Source organism: Chenopodium album, chromosome 24 (genome assembly GCF_948465745.1).
Source record: "Chenopodium album chromosome 24, dcCheAlbu1.1, whole genome shotgun sequence".
Taxonomy (NCBI): domain Eukaryota; kingdom Viridiplantae; phylum Streptophyta; class Magnoliopsida; order Caryophyllales; family Amaranthaceae; genus Chenopodium; species Chenopodium album.
The window spans coordinates 24,424,891-24,441,072 of record NC_137857.1 but is presented as its reverse complement, the minus strand read 5'-3'; the positions used below and the strand labels follow the sequence as shown (position 1 = coordinate 24,441,072).

The 16,182-nt window shown below is 30.2% G+C and overlaps 1 protein-coding gene across 1 annotated transcript; it reads left to right on the top strand.

Annotated features, from left to right (window-relative positions):
- The first annotated feature begins 709 nt into the window (after positions 1–709).
- LOC145610682 (protein FAR1-RELATED SEQUENCE 5-like) lies at positions 710–1,825 on the top strand. The gene is made up of 2 exons (XM_081665982.1): positions 710–749; positions 1,449–1,825. Exons 1-2 carry the CDS (start codon positions 710–712, stop codon positions 1,823–1,825), a joined length of 417 nt encoding a protein of 138 aa, XP_081522108.1.
- Positions 1,826–16,182: the final 14,357 nt, after the last annotated feature.

Genomic DNA, 16,182 nt, shown 5'->3' with positions numbered 1-16,182 from the left:
AAATATCATTACTATAAAAGCCCTAAATCAATTGTTCATAAAAACGCTAAAAATCATGTCGTTAATAATTTTAAAACCTAACTTATAATTTTATGAAATCTGAAAATAAAACACTTCATTATTTAAAATTTACAATCTTTAATCATTAAAATACAATTACCAAACATACTAATCTTATTTAAACAATTAAAATCAAAAACCCAAATTATGAATTGTTAGAACAATAATTCAAACAAGAGGAGATTGAAAATAAGACTAACCTTTTTGTGTGGGAAATTTTTGGGGATAAATGGAGTATTTATAGTGTAGAGTAGGTTAAGGTAAGTTTGGGCTTCATAAAAATAATGGACTTTAAATGATGATATAGGTGGCCCAAAAGTAAAAATAGGATGATTGGGTTCTACAAATTCTTGGCTGCACTCTAATGCAGCCAAGCTGGCTGCATCCAGCCAAACTGCAGCAAACAAACTATGAAACGCAGCCATTACTAAAAGCTTCCACATTCTATTTCTGCTTCAAGTTTCCCGCTAGAACTTTCCTAAATTTTCTCTTTCCTTATTTGGTTTATTTGATTCGATTCTCTTCTCATTCAATTACACATTTGATTGCAATTATTTCTCTCCTCTTTTTTTACTCCATTCTTCTTCGCTGTATTGTTCTTCGCTTTTAATCAAGATTTTCTCCTTCCTCCTCTGTTCTTTACTTAACAATGGAGGTGATCGTTATTCCTGACGAAATCGTCAATGCAGGTTAGTTTTTGTTGTTTATTATTAATTAGGTTATTTATTAATTGATTTCTGATTTTATATTTATGAATATGATGATTTTCAATTTATTATTGATTAATTGAGTTTGACGACATTGAATTCGATGAATTTGATGAATTTTGCTGAATTTTGTGATTTATTTCATGAATTTTGCTTAATTTTGTGATTATTTCAATTTATTATTGATTTATCGAGTTTTACGACATTGAATTCGATGAATTTCAATTATAATTTTGTGCTGCATTGTTATGATTGATTTTGTGATTTTATAATTAGTGAATTTTGTGTTTTATTTCATGAATTTATTCAAGTTCTATTTAGTGATTGTCGTTGATTGAACTATTTCAATTTACAATTGGTATTGATTACTTGAAAAATTTATGAAATCTTGAATTGATTTTTTCGTTATGATTTTTTTTTTAAATTGAATTTGTTTTTGAGTTCGTCGTATGTATAATTAGCATTGTATACGTTCATCATTTATATTTTGAATATGTATATGTTTAATCTGAATATTCCATTCCTATACTATGAACATTAATTCTCTACAAGTGTGAAATGTACAATTTTCCAAAGAATGAATTGTTATTTTATTATGTATAGTAATTGTGAACATTTTATTCCATTTTATGAACAGTTTTTGTACAAATTATGAACACTTTGTTATTTTTATTATTTCAGAAAATACAAATTTTGTTGTGTTTAAGGAAGCTGAAGTATCTGAATTAATGTTCAAAGAAGTTGGAAGTGAGCAGGAAGCATTTGATTTGTACAATGATTATGCCTTTAAGATGGGTTTTAGTATAAGAAGGAGCAATGTGCGAACAATTTATAACACTAACATATGGCGAAGTAGGAAATATGTATGTTCAAATGCTGGTTTGAAGGATGATTCTAAGAAGGATGTTAGGAGGTATGAGAGGTTGGATTTTCGAACAAATTGTGGTGCGCTTGTTGAGTTCCTTATTGATCGTGGTGTATGGATTGTTGTGCAGCATTTAATGGAGCATAATCATCCTATGATTCCAATTGATAAAAGACATTTGCTTAGGTCTTAAAGAAAAGTGAATAAAGAACATTTGAAGGTGATTAGTGTTATGAAGGCTAGTGGTGTTCGGGTTAGTGATTCTCTTCGTGTTATTAGTAAAGAAGTTGGTGGTTCACCAAACCTTGGGTGTATTAAGAAGGATGTATACAATGCTTTGGATGTTGAAAAGTCAAATAGGCTTGATGGTTCGGATTGTAATCAATTGATCAAGTATTTTGCTCAAAGACAAGCCAAGGAAACAGATTTTTATTATGATTTTGAGGTAGATGAAGCTAACTCTCTTACTTGTGTCTTTGGGAGAGATGGAAGGATGAAAAGAGATTATGAATTTTTTGGGGATTTGATGGTTTTTGATACCACTTATAGAGCGAATAAGTATGGCATGATATGTGCCCCATTTGTTGGGATGAACCACCATTATAACAATGTTATGTTTGGCATGGGGTTTGTTCTTGATGAAAAAACAGGTAGTTTTATATGGTTGTTTGAATCATTTATGAGATCAATGGGAGGTGGGCGTCATCCAATTACTATAATGACAGATCAAGCACCATCTATTGTTGCTGCTATTCGGACAATATTCCCAAGTTCTAGGCATCGATTGTGCACATGGCACCTTGGGGAGAACTCAAAAACAAATATTGGAAAATTTAGAGCTATGAAGGGGTTCACAGACATGTTTGATTTTCTGATGAAGTATTGTGAAACTGCTGCAGAATTCGAACATTATTGGCCAAGGTACCTTTATATGAACTCTTTTTACATAAAAATGAACTTTGTATACTACCAATTGAATATGTTTTTGGCTATTATTATTTTGTCCACTACTATTAATTTGTCTTTATGAATACTGTATATTAAGTAATGAATATGTATGTTTATGTGTGAACTTATATATTGTGAACTTAAGTATCACTGCTTTACGAGCTTGACTTTACTTACTATTTGAACATATTGTTTTATTTTTTGAACTTAGTTTTGTAAATTATGAACAGATTAAAGTTTGAATCTGTTTTTTGTAATAGGATGATGGATAAGTACGACTGTCATGATAATGCTTGGTTGAATCATTTGTACTCGATCAAAGAAAGATGGTGTCCAGCTTATTCGAAGGACTATTATTCTGGAGGAGTTTTGAGTTCACAGAGGAGTGAAACTACAAACCGTTCGGTTTCTCATAGGTTGAGGAAAACAGATGGTATGTGTGATTTTTATCAGACTTTTCTTGATGTTGTGGCTGAGTGGAGGAGTAGGGAAAGCAAACAAGACTTTCGATTTTTGAGAGGTATCGACACTTGGCGGTTGCTAATGTAAGTCTTCTTATTCATGCTAGAGAGGTGTATACTATTTCGGTGTATATTGTCTTTGAAGATCAATTTGCTAAAGCCATTTCTTGTTGTCAAGAGAGAAAGTTTGAAAATGATGAGACAATTTCTTACTTGGTATGGAGGCCTAACAAGGATATAATTAGGCATGAGGTTATTTTGAACAAATTTACTAGGGTAATCAAATGTACATGTAAGTATTGGAGTGAAATGGGTTTATTGTGTTCACATTCTCTTCGTATTTACAATATCCATTGTGTTCAAAAAATTCCTGAAGAGTAAATAGTAAAGAGATGGACCAAAACTGCTATGTGTAGTCATGTGGTTGATGAAGAAACTATAGATGAGAATGTAGTGGCATCTTCTGTTTGGAGGGCTCAAATGACAAGAAAGTTTGTTCAATTGGTGACATCTTGTCAAGATTATGTAGAAGCAAGGGCTGAAATTGAATATACTTTTGATATGCTAAGGGAAAAGGTGGAGAGTGTTAGAGGACCAATACTTTTTTATGATGGAGAAAAGGAGGTTCAAGAGGTTTCTAAAGAAGGTGAGCCTATTCAAAATCCCAAAATAAAAAGAAAAAAGGGTGAGAGAAATGATAGGCCAAAAAGTACTGTTGAAAAAGCATACAATAAATCCAAGGGGTGGAAGAAAAAGGTTGATAGATATAAGGATGAAGTCAAAGCTACTGCTGAAAAGTTTTTCCAGGTATATCTGAATATAATTTAAATTTATGTGAATATCAGATTTTAATAAATGAATAGTACTAAAATGTTGTTTTTAATTGTAGGTTTTGGATGATGATGGTGATCCTATGATTTATTCACACCCAACAGAACCAGGTTCAAATCTTAATGTCCTTCCAAAATAGAAGAATTTTCAACCATCAACAAACGTAATTTTTAAATATTTTTCAATACTTTATTTATATTGTTTTCAATTTATTCAAACCATATGAACATATATATATATATATATATATATATATATATATATATATATATATATATATATATATATATATATATATATATATATATATTTATATGTAGGGTATTGGTGTCCAATCTGCAACTGAAAAGAGTAATATTTCCACAACAGCTGCTCAACCATCTTCTTCATATGTAATTACTGATTTGAACATTACTTTTTTTTTTTTTATGAATTTAATTTATTAGATAATGAACATATATATGATTTCTATTTTGAAGGGTGTTAGCCGTCCACCAGCAAGAGGAAATACTAATAAATCAAAAAATAATGCTCAACCTTCATGTGCACCAGCAGGAGGAAACTTAAATAATTCAACACATTCTTCTCAACCTTCTTCCTCTAATGTATTTTACTATTTGAACTTTTAATGATTTTTTTATGAGTTTTTATATATTAGATTATGAATATTTGTGTTTTTTTTAATTGACAGGGTGTAGATGGTCCACCAAGAACAGAAAAGTCCAATAAGTCTAACTATGCTGCTCAATATTCATTTGTACCACCAAGACCACCAAGAGTAAACTTTGCCAAGTCAACAAATTCTTCTAATCCTTCTTCATCAAATGTAAGATATGAAGTTTCCTTTTTGAATGTTTGTTGTTGAAAATATAAACAAAATTTGTGTTACATCTGAACACCTTTTATGTGATGTAGGTATCTCAAGCTAAAAAAAGAAAACATCCTGAAGTTAACTCCAACAGAAGTTTTCAATATGAAAAGAGTAAATGGTGTCAGGTAATGTGATTTATTTATATTAAATTATGAATATGTGCGTTTTATTTATGAACAAAATTTACTTTTTTAATTTTTTTTTTAATTTTAGTATTTTGATGCTGGTCGCAATGCAAGGATTGAAGGATCTTCTAATGCTTCTGCCTGTTCTAATGTGTCTCCTTATGATGAAATGTTATCAATGTTTGACAAGACAAGTTAGTCATAGATTTATTCCTTATTTTTCATTGAAATTGTAATAACATACAAATTTTATTACTTTTCAATTTATAAATCGCTCGCTTTGCCTAAAAAAAAAAAATTTATAAATCTATTTTTTCATTGTTTTTCAATTTTGTCATTGTTGTTTATTATTTTTAAAATTAGCACAAATACTAAATATCTAGACTTGCTTTTTTGAAGAAAGTCAAATGTAAACAGTTTGCTATAATTTAAACATAAAATTTCAGTCTCAAATTTAAAAAAACATTTGTCTTTCAAACTAATCATTCAAACACATTAAAAAAAACTACAAATTCACAATATCAACATAATTAATTCACAATATCAATCTTCAATTCTTCTTCTTGCAGCCATCTTCACTCTGTATCCTTCTTTATTGTTGGTACTTAGAATAATTTCAGCACAATATTTCACCCTGAGCTTCCGGATTTGATCAATCTGTTTTCACAAAAATGAACATAATTTTAAATGTTTCGAACATTTAAAAAAAATAAATGAATATACTCATAATTATGAGTAAGATTGGTAAAATACTCACATCATTAGCCACCAAGTCACAATCCCACTCCACCAAATTTTCTGTGGTGTATGTCTCCATATGTTTCATTAAGTAAACAGCACAATTTTTATGATCCAAATTGCTTCTCCATTTCATCTTAATCAGATCTGTTTTGAAGCTCTTTACTTTATTGAAATCAGCTTCTTTGTAACCTTTAATTTTTAGAAAGTGTGCAAAAGCTTCAAGCTGAAATATGAAATTAAACAAACTGAAATGTTGAACAATTGACAAACAAAATTGAACACAACACAGAAAATATTGAACAAAGGAAATTTAGTAATTTACCATTTTTTCTGGATTGTCTTCATATTTTGTTCTTGCTTTTACATTCATTGGTAGCTTTCTGTTGTCGATTAAGTCAATTGTGCCATTGTACATGTTGATGCACATTAAGTAATAATGCTTATATGCAACCACAGGAAAAAAGAATTGCATAAAGTCTTTGGTCCAATGCCACTGTTTCTCATTTCATAGTGCAATCTTTGTGCAAACTTTGCAAATCTCTGTTCTTTTGTAGTGTTTGGAGTTGCACCTTTGTCTGTGCATACTATCAACTGCATTTCAAATATACATTAAGACAATAATAAATAAGATGAATTGTAAATTAAAGTATATATCTTCTTACGTATGGCATTGTGGAGAAGTAAAGGCAATGTTTTTTGCCCTTGTTGTTGAGAATATGTGCCCAAGCATCAATAACGGCGCTGTCGACTTCAGAATCAGTTCCAAGTGTCTTCATTTCACCTCTGTTGACACTGTTTTCTCCATCATGGTACAGAACCTCACTACCAAAACAAACAAAAAAATTTAAAACTTATAAGAATGAACAATACTTATTAGTTTTTGAATAGTATAGTATCAACTTATGAACAATGAAATTCACAGATAAACTTACTCATTAGGACCTTCACTGAATGCATAATCAGAAATGGTTGCATACATTGCGTTGACATCCTTGAACAGATCTTTGTATTTTATCATGAAAGGGGATTTAAGACAAGGAGGCAGTCTTTTAATTTCTCTTCTTGGTCTTTTCTTTACCTCCACATCCTTTGGTCAAATTGAAAAAACATTATGTTATTTGAAGGATATATGAAGGATTAAAGTATATATATGAACAACAATATTTAGATTATGAACATTAAAAACTTTTCAGAAATGAATAATGATTATACCTTTCTTGTTTATCTGTTGGGGTTTTTTCTGCCTCAATTTGCATTTTTTGCTCAGAGTTCTTCTCCCTGATTTATGAACAATTAAATTATATATTTGAATAAAAAGGGAAAGTTTATGAACTTCAGTTTTTTTTTTTTTCTTAAATAATAATACCTCTCTTGTTTTTATGTTGGACTCTTTTCTGGCTCATTTTGCAATTTTGTCTCCCTGATTAAATTTCGTTGAGTAAATAATTTATTCAATTGAACATTAGTCAAATTTGTATGAATAAACATGTTATATGAAAAAAATTTCTTTTACCGTTGTTCAGTTTCTGGATTTTTTGGTTCCTCACTTGGTGCTGCTTCTTTATATCTGAGAACAACACATTATGTATTTTAAAATGAACATTAATATAGATAAACTGAACAAGTATAGAAAACTTAACCATAAATTATAGATAATACTATACCATCATAATCACATAAGTTTTCCCAACATATTTACAATACAAAAGTACTTCATTCTAATACTAATTCATTTCAATTACATTTTGTCCAAAAAATTCACAGTACTTCATCTTAGTACTTGATCAAAAAAATTTCATAGTTCTTCATCCAGTACTTGACCAAAAAATTTCATCTTCATACTAGATCCTAGCACTTCATCTATTATATGTCCAACACAAAAACTAATGTCCAGTTTAGAGTTACTTTACCCTTCATTAAACGGGAAGTTTCTTGACTGTGGCTGTTCAAAAATATCTGCCAGAATTGTATCGGGGTTGTTCAACATATCTCCAAATTCTGATGGATCAAATATCGGAATCTCTTCTGCATCAAGTGTTGACATTCCTAATCCGAGATTCAAGTCGATTTTTGATCCACTTGCAATAACAGCTTCTTGGGGGCTTGGGGAAGGACTTGCATTAATCCTCAAGTCAAAAGGATTGTTCGGGTCAAATGTAGCTTTCCCTTTTTGCTTAGCTGCTGCTGCTGCTTTCTTTTCTGCTTCTTTTTTTTTCTGCTGCTAATCTCTCTGCCACTCTTTGCAAGTTCTCTCTCTCAACTTCATCCAATGCATGCAGAAAGGAATATGATCCAAACACTTCTTCATCTTGACTCAAGATTGAAGGTTCCTTTAACTTCTTTTCAATGAACTCCCCCATTGTTTTGTAAAGGACATTGTTCGGGAAAAGTTCCTTGGCACGGTTGAGTTTTGCTGCCATCTTTGACAGATATCCACCAAGAGTTTTAGCCAGATCAATAAACTCTTCCATGAATTGATCCTACAAAATTAACATAATATATAGAGAATATGAACATTCAGTATCCTAGTAAAGACAAATACAGTAAAAAAATGAACCCAATACTTTTTTAATATAAAAATAGAACTTAATACTTTGAATTGAAAAAAAAAAATTATGAATATAAATTTTAATATTATGAACAAAATTATCAAACATAGAAGTAAACAAACCGTATCTGTTTTCTCTGGTACATCTATAACAGCCTTTTTGATTTGGATTCTTGGTAACACTGTTCCTAATCCATAATCCTTCTTCTCCAACTTCATTCTTTCAATCACCATCTCTTTGTTCCAAACAGAAATCAGTGGTGGAGTTCTTGGTGTGTCAATACCCTTTCTTTGCAATCGATCAAAGTAAGTCAACTGAGCAAACATAGAATAATTTATATAAAAATAGGAGCAATTAACTATATTATGAATAACTAATTTAAATATATGAATAAACGTAATGAATAAATGAATTAGAGTAATACCATTAAGAAAGGCAATGGTCCCTTATAGAACCCTTTCTTGTTGTTTTTCCAATCAGAAGTAGTATCTATCAAGCTTCTAAGTACATACTTACACCAATTGTACTCCTTGATTTCATTGCAATCTTTGAATGAATATAGGAACTTATAATGACAAGTGATGCTCTGGCTGCTTTTCATCAAACAATTTACAGCAAGTACAATGAAATCAATGATGAAAATTTCATCTACTTCACCCGAGTCTTGTTGAATAGCAGGTGATTTTTCAGCCTTCTTCTTCCTCTTTTTGTTGCCATGCTCTTCTTCTTGTTCTTCAGGTGCATACTTTCCCAAAATCAAGTGAGTTTTTGGGCTTCCAGAACTGATGCTGTATGCATTTCTCCACCTTCAAAATAATGAATATACTTAAATTAATAATGAACATCATTGTATTTATATTGAATAATGAACATCAGTGTTTATAGTGAAAAATTTCAGAATAATGAATAAACTTAAATTAATAATGAACATCAGTGTATAGATATTGATTATTAAAGAACTGAACATATTTAACCTTGTTAACAGACTTTCTTGCTCTTCCTCCTCATCAGAGTCAGCTATTTCTTCAACTTCTTTCACAACTTTTTCTCCTCTTGGTAATCCATATACCACTTCTACATCATCTTCACAAATCTCAATAGATTTGTTGAAAGGCAAAAACAGTGTGCAACTGTTTTCTTCAAAATTCTTCACCAACCAAGCACAAAATTTTTGGTCATTTTGTGGCAGATTAACATCAAGAATAGCTCCAAACCCCATTTGAACAACAGCTTCTCTTTGAGCTGGACTCAAATGTTTCACAAAAGTCATAATTTGAAGTGTCCAACTCTAACACCTAATCTGTCCTTTTCATCAACCAATATATTCTGATCATCATCATCATCATCTAAATTCACCACTTCAACTTCATCATCATCAGTTTCTGTTTCTCTCTTTCTTTTTTTTATCTGTTTTTTCTTCTCCTCAACTTTTTCCTCCTTCAACATCTTCAACTCTTTTTTCAATTCCTTCAACTCATTCTCCTTTAACTTCTTCTCCTTCAACTCCTTTTTCATTGGAATTGCTTTTGATTTTTTTGAACTTTGTCCTTCATCTTTTCCTTTCATCTTCTTCTTTGTTAAATCTTTCTCTTTCAAATTCCTTTGTTCCTGTTTCTTACTAGGAGATTTCTCTGCATTTCCTTTTACCTTCTCCTTTTTACCACTTTCTCCTTATTTGTTTTTGACAGCAACATGTTTCCTTCTCATTTGAGTTCTACAAAAAATATGAATAAAATCATTACACAAAATGAACATAAATAACCATTTAGTGAATATAGACCAAAATTGAAGGTTTTCTTACTTAGCAGCAACCATTGAAAGAGATTCATGTTCAGAAGCTATAGCAAGTTCTTGAAGTCGATTCAGAGGCATATTTCTGTGAATATAAGAATGAATATCAAAATAAATAAAATGAATAAATGTTATATTAATATGAACATTGTCTAATAATTTTTTTTCTTACTGTGCTTCTTTTTCAGTAGGTTGTTTAGAAGAATTTCCTTGGTCTTCATAACCTTGATTATCACCTTCTTCAGAAAAAGTGCGATTCAGTTCAGATGGTATTGATCTATGTTCAGAACTAGTTGGCTTCAGTTCTGATGGTTTTGGTTGATCACAAGGTACATTTTCATTGCTGTGTCCAATAATAAATTAGTTATTATATATATTATTGCCTTGCAAGTCCAAAATAGTGCACACAAAAGATTAAAATATGCATAACAAAAAAAATACAATAAATTCATAAATTAAGATTGCACAAGTTTAAGGCAATACATAACTAAATTGGAAGTGTAAATTGAATATTTTTATTATGAAAACTGAACAACATCTATAAAAACTGAATATCAAATAAACATAAATGAAGTTTATCAAATATAAAATAAAATGCTTACACTTGTTTCCTAGTTTCAACAGAAGGTTGATCAACACTAGGCTGTCCAACTTCATAATCTCTGTATATAAATTAGAATACAAAGTTACTAAATCTATATCATAAACTATGTAAAAAGTAACAACAAGTGAACAAAAACTATGTAAAAAAACTATGTAAAAAGTAACAACAAGTGAACAAAAATGAATTTTAACAAAAATTAAGGATATTTCATACCGTTCATCATTTATGTGGTCCGAAATTTCAACAGTTTTTGTGTTACAAGTTCCAAAAGTTTGTTGTTCAGAAATTTCTTTTGTTTGTTCAGAAGGATTTGAACATCGTTCATTTTCTCTGTCATAAATTGAAATGTAAATTGAAATATACAATAATCATTTTTCTATTGCATATAGTGAATATAAGAACAACGAAAATGAACTTAAGTACAACAAAGATTAACATAAGAAGTGAATATAAGAATAATGAAAATGAACTTAAGTACAATAAACATGAACTTAACAAAGCGAACACACTTGTCATTTGTACTTTTTTCATCCTCAGTTTGAACTTCTCTTTCCAAGTCCTTTAAAATTTTTTGATCAACAATTATATTGGACTTTTTACTCCTTCCTTCTTTTTCTTTCCAAATAATTGATAAAGAGTTCTGTTTTAGAAATTTAGGGCTTTTAGTGCAAAATCAAAATTCATATAACATAAATATAAGAATGAATAACAACGAATTTATGATTCTTACGCATGATCTTCATCATCTGAACTAGTTGTATCTTCTTTGGGTTTTCTACATAATAAAAAAAACGAACAAATACTTCAAAATTTTCGACAAAAATAATAAAAACTTGTAAACTCTAAAAAATAAGAACAATATTCACAGAATTCGAGAGGAAAACGAAGGAATTTCAACATAAATTATGCTAATTTTGAATTTACCCTTTTTTCGGAGATGGTAGAAGCTTGCTTGCCATGGATTTTCAATTTTTTAGAGAGAGAAATCAAGAGAAAGGAGAGAGAAAATTAAAGAATGAAGAGAGAGAAAATAATTTGAAGTGAGGAAGTAAATGTTTAGAAATTGGAATTAATGGCGGTTGAATATGACGGTTTTTTTTTCTGAAATTGAAATTGCGTCGGGTGGGCTGTGCATTTGGGTAGAAGCTGCTGTTTGGTTTGGGCCGCGAGTATTGGGCCGCACGTTGTTGCAGCCATCTTGGCTGCACTACAAGACCAATTGGATTGGGTTCATAAGAATGATGGGCTACATTTGGATTAAATACTTGTTGACCCAAATATAAATACTTGCTTTATCTATAATCCAATAATTAAAATGGTTTGACCCAAAATATATTTTATAATTAAATAAATAATTTATAAAATACATTAAAAATACGGGGTATTACATTGAGTTACGGGGGCGTAACTCGTTTTCTTTAAGGGGGGTATAATGCGGTAGAATTTTGCGCTTTTTCCCTATATTTCACTTATTTTTGTGCTTTTTGCACAAATTTTATTAAGTATTTTGAGTTTTTGGCTCTCAAAGAGACACAAGGGAGTAAAGGAATGTCAAAAAGTACAGCAATACTATACATAAAAAGGAAAAAGGTTTGAATTTCGTTTCCCAAGTTTCGGGACAAAACTTTTTAAGGGGGGTAGACTGTAATTAATATCCCGTATTTTTATACATATTTTATTTAAAATATGTATTTTATAAAGTATTTGAATAATTTTGATATCTTAATTATGGTATTTTAACTAATATTTTTATAAAAGGAAAGTTTATTTAATTTTTTTATTTAAAAAAGTTGGGGTTTTATTTAAAAAACGTTTAATTTAACAAGTTTTATTAGGGAAGGGATTAGGAAAAACTAAAAGAGAAAAGTTTAGGGAAAGAGGGATTGGTTGAGAAGGGGTATAAATATCCTACTTATGAGGCAAATTAACTTTGCCCAGAGTGGAGAAAACCCAAGGTAAACTTCTCTCTCTCTCCTTATTTTTCTTTCCTTTTCTTTTCCCCTTCCCCTTCCCATTTCTTTTTTTTTCTACTGCTCTTGTTCCCCCACCGCTGCCAGTAGCGTCAACCGTTGGCAGCAAGTGGCTGCCGTTTTCCCCTTCCCCCTTTTTCGAGCATGTATTAAAAAAAAACTTAACTTTATTATTTTAATTTAATCTATGCTTAAATCGAATTGTAAATTATGAAGTTTGGGATTTGATTTTGATGTTTGATTATAATTATTATGTTGATTAATTTTCAGATTTGATTATAATTAAAAAAGCCCCAATTTTTGAAACCCTAGGTTCTTGATTTATGAATTATTGAAGGGTTATGATGTATATTGGTTTAGATATTTGTTTTAAGTGTTTTAAAGCTTAATTACAGCAAGTTTTAATTAAAATAAAGTGCTTGAATTTTATGTAGAACACTTAATATTATGTTTCTTGAAGGAATTTTAATTACCCATTAATTGTGGCTTAATTATGGTGTTTTAAATATAATTTCAGCTTACTTTAATTAAATTATGAGGGGTTTTGAAATAGTCTATATTGCTGGAAATTTGTTAGAGTGGATTTTAATACTATATTATGATTTTAATGTGTAGGTGTAATCCCCCGTATTTTTAAATATTTTATAAATGAAAATTTATTTTATTTATAATATTTATTTGTTATCTTTCATAATTTAATTTCAAAAGTTTCAAATTATTAATCTGGGTCGAAAATTATTTGAACAAATTATTTTATGCACCTTTATTCTACAATTTATGTCCAATCATACAAGCCTAACCCATTTGTTTACTTAATCGACCCATTATTTTTATGAGGCCCAATCTTTCTTTTTACCCTACAATAATTCTCTCCTATAAATATCCCATGAATCTTCAAAAATTTCCCACACAAAAAGGTTAGTCTTATTTTCATCCTCCTTTGTTTCTTTATTTTGCTTAATGTTAATTTAATTGTTTTGGGTTTTGATTTTAGTATAAAGATTATATTTTTAGTATCAAATTATATTTTAATGGTATAAAGATTATAAATTTCAGATTATATTTATGTTATAAATTTCATATTTTATGAATTATAAACCTAGGGTTTCAATTTATTGAAAATCATGATTTTAGGGTTTTTATGAACAATTGATTTAGGGCTTTTATAGTAATGATGTTTTGAAATTTTGGTGATTATAACTACTGATTAGTTTAACTTAATTCCAGATTATTTTGAACACATAGATTCGTGTTTTAATTTTTAGATTTCCGTTCGTTAATATTAATCCCGTTTTAATCCCGACCAGGTTCTAAACTCATCCGATTTTGACAAAAAAGTAGTGTTTTCCATGTGGAAACCACGTTTTAAGAAAGACTCACTACCTTTGGTAGTGAGCACCACCCTTTCGAGGCCAAATTCAGCCTCTAAATATGATTTTCGGGCAGTTTTTGATTTTAACGAAGTTTTTACATACTTAAAATATTATCCTTGAGTTTTATTAATAAAATTAATTATGTTTAAAGTTAATTAAGCATAAATATATGTTTTTATTGAAGTTTCAAGTGTTGGAAATAGTTTCTAAGTACTACTTTTGATGTTTTATAAAGAGGGTTTAATCACCCATTAAAAAGAGAGATTTTAGGGGTTTTTATATAATTTTTAGATTTTTATTAGACTTTGAACTTGCTGTAATTTCATGTATAAGAGTGTATTTTAAGGTTTTTACGAAGAAAATTTAAAGAACTATATATAAGCCTTTAATTTTAACTAAAAGGAAGATTTTAAAGTGTTGTTTGATTTGGATTTTGAAGGTTTTAAAGTAAGTTAGTATTGCTGTAAATTTGATTGATTGGGTATTGATTGAGATGTTATTATTTGGCTTAGGAGAGGAGTTTATTGAAGGTGATTTCTAGTTAGTAAAGTGGCATACTAATTCGTTTGCTCAAGGTACGTACAAGTTACAAAACCTTGCTTTTAGGTGCATGTTTAAGGACGGATCGAGAACTTAGTATCATGTCTAGGGATGACTGGGTTAAATTGTTTGGTTATACATTGTGAATTTCCTTTGACGTGCACTATTCCTTATTGTAATTATTGGTTATGTTCTAATTATGCAAGGTGCGCTTAGAGGCAAAGGTATGTAATTGGTGAAATGACTTAATTATTACTCATTCATGATTTAATGAAATAGGATGAGTAAAGGAATGGTTCATGTCTTATAAGACAAGGTTAAGAGTTTGGGGTGCCTTATGCACTCAAGGTGTTTATACACCGAGGTAGTAAAGGAATAAATAATAAATGTTGCTTGCCACTAATAAATCAAGAATTGAAATTGAAAAGTTGCTTTACTTGATTGAATTGATATTGGATTGATTGTATTGTTATGCATATGAGTCATCACCAAGTCTAAACCTGTAAATCACGTAAAGTGCAAGATGGATGAGCAATAAAACTCTGGATTGGTGCACTTCTGGAGTAATGACAATCAGGGGTTGGGGTACATGGGGTATTAGCCGTGTACTTTTCTCGAGGCCGTCTGATCTACGAGTCTCTTATTTCAAATATTTTTCAAAACTAGGAGTTAGGTGAGATCTCATACTAACTACGGTCACGGAGTCGCGCCCGTGGTCGTTGGATGTTTATTGATGTTTCCGAAAGGAGGCATGGGGTTTTTCTTTTATTGATGTTCCAAATGGAGCATGGGTTGGACAACCTTGTCTATTGCGTAATCCAATGAATAAAAATAATGATTTACCTATTATTAATTAATGGAGTCTTAGTAATATAAATAGTTGAGTCGTGTGTTGAGTCTATAATTTAATGATGCGTGATGATTGATTATTAGTAGCATGTTATGGAATTCTTAATTTATTTTGCAGCTTGTATGTACTCAGCTTTGCTGATTGCGTGCTTTGTGTGTCTTTCTTTGGTCATGGCCTTCGCCTTTCAATGACCCTGTGACGATCCAATTTTTACACTTGTAATATTGGGGAGCAGAATAACCACAGGTTCTCTCACATGCAGCATTCATCAGGGTTGTGGGATCTTGAGTAGAGAGTTGGTTGCTTGTTTTCGCTTTTCTTGCAAGTTTGATTTTATTTAACTCGATTTTATTTGACACTATTTCTTTTGGGTTTGAATTTATTTGAACACTGAATTTAATCACTTACTACTTTTATTGGGTTTTGAATAAGGGCCTTAATGGTTCCAAGTTGTATGACTTAATTTGGTTTCATTCGTTGGTTTTGAAACTTATTTATAACTGATTTAGTTTTTCCGCTGCTATTTTCTGATAAAGCCTTAACGTTTGAACACGTGGCGGTAGCACGCCAGTAATTCTCTTGAATATTGTTCAGGGTCCTCAAAGGTTTAAAGAGAGAATTATTGGGGTGTTACAGTAGGAGACTTCGAAGTAAGCAATTTGTATTAGTCGTGGCGATTTTAAGGTCGTACTCAAGGTACGTTCGCGTACTTAGCATATTTATGATTGGAAATTGTGGATTATTGATATTGGTGATTAAATTAGAAAGCATGATTTATTTGGGATGGATTAATGGTTGGAAAATTAATGTTTGGCATGTTGTGTTTGAACCACACTTTTGTTTGAACTACATGTTTAATTATGTTTGGAATATTGAAAAGGAATTTAATTATGGTT

Coding starts and splice junctions, on each gene's coding strand:
- LOC145610682 (XM_081665982.1), top strand. CDS start 710: ATGGAGGTGATCGTTATTCCTGACGAAATCGTCAATGCAG. Junction 750..1,448: donor TGACGAAATCGTCAATGCAG/GTTAGTTTTTGT, acceptor TTATTATTTCAG/AAAATACAAATTTTGTTGTG.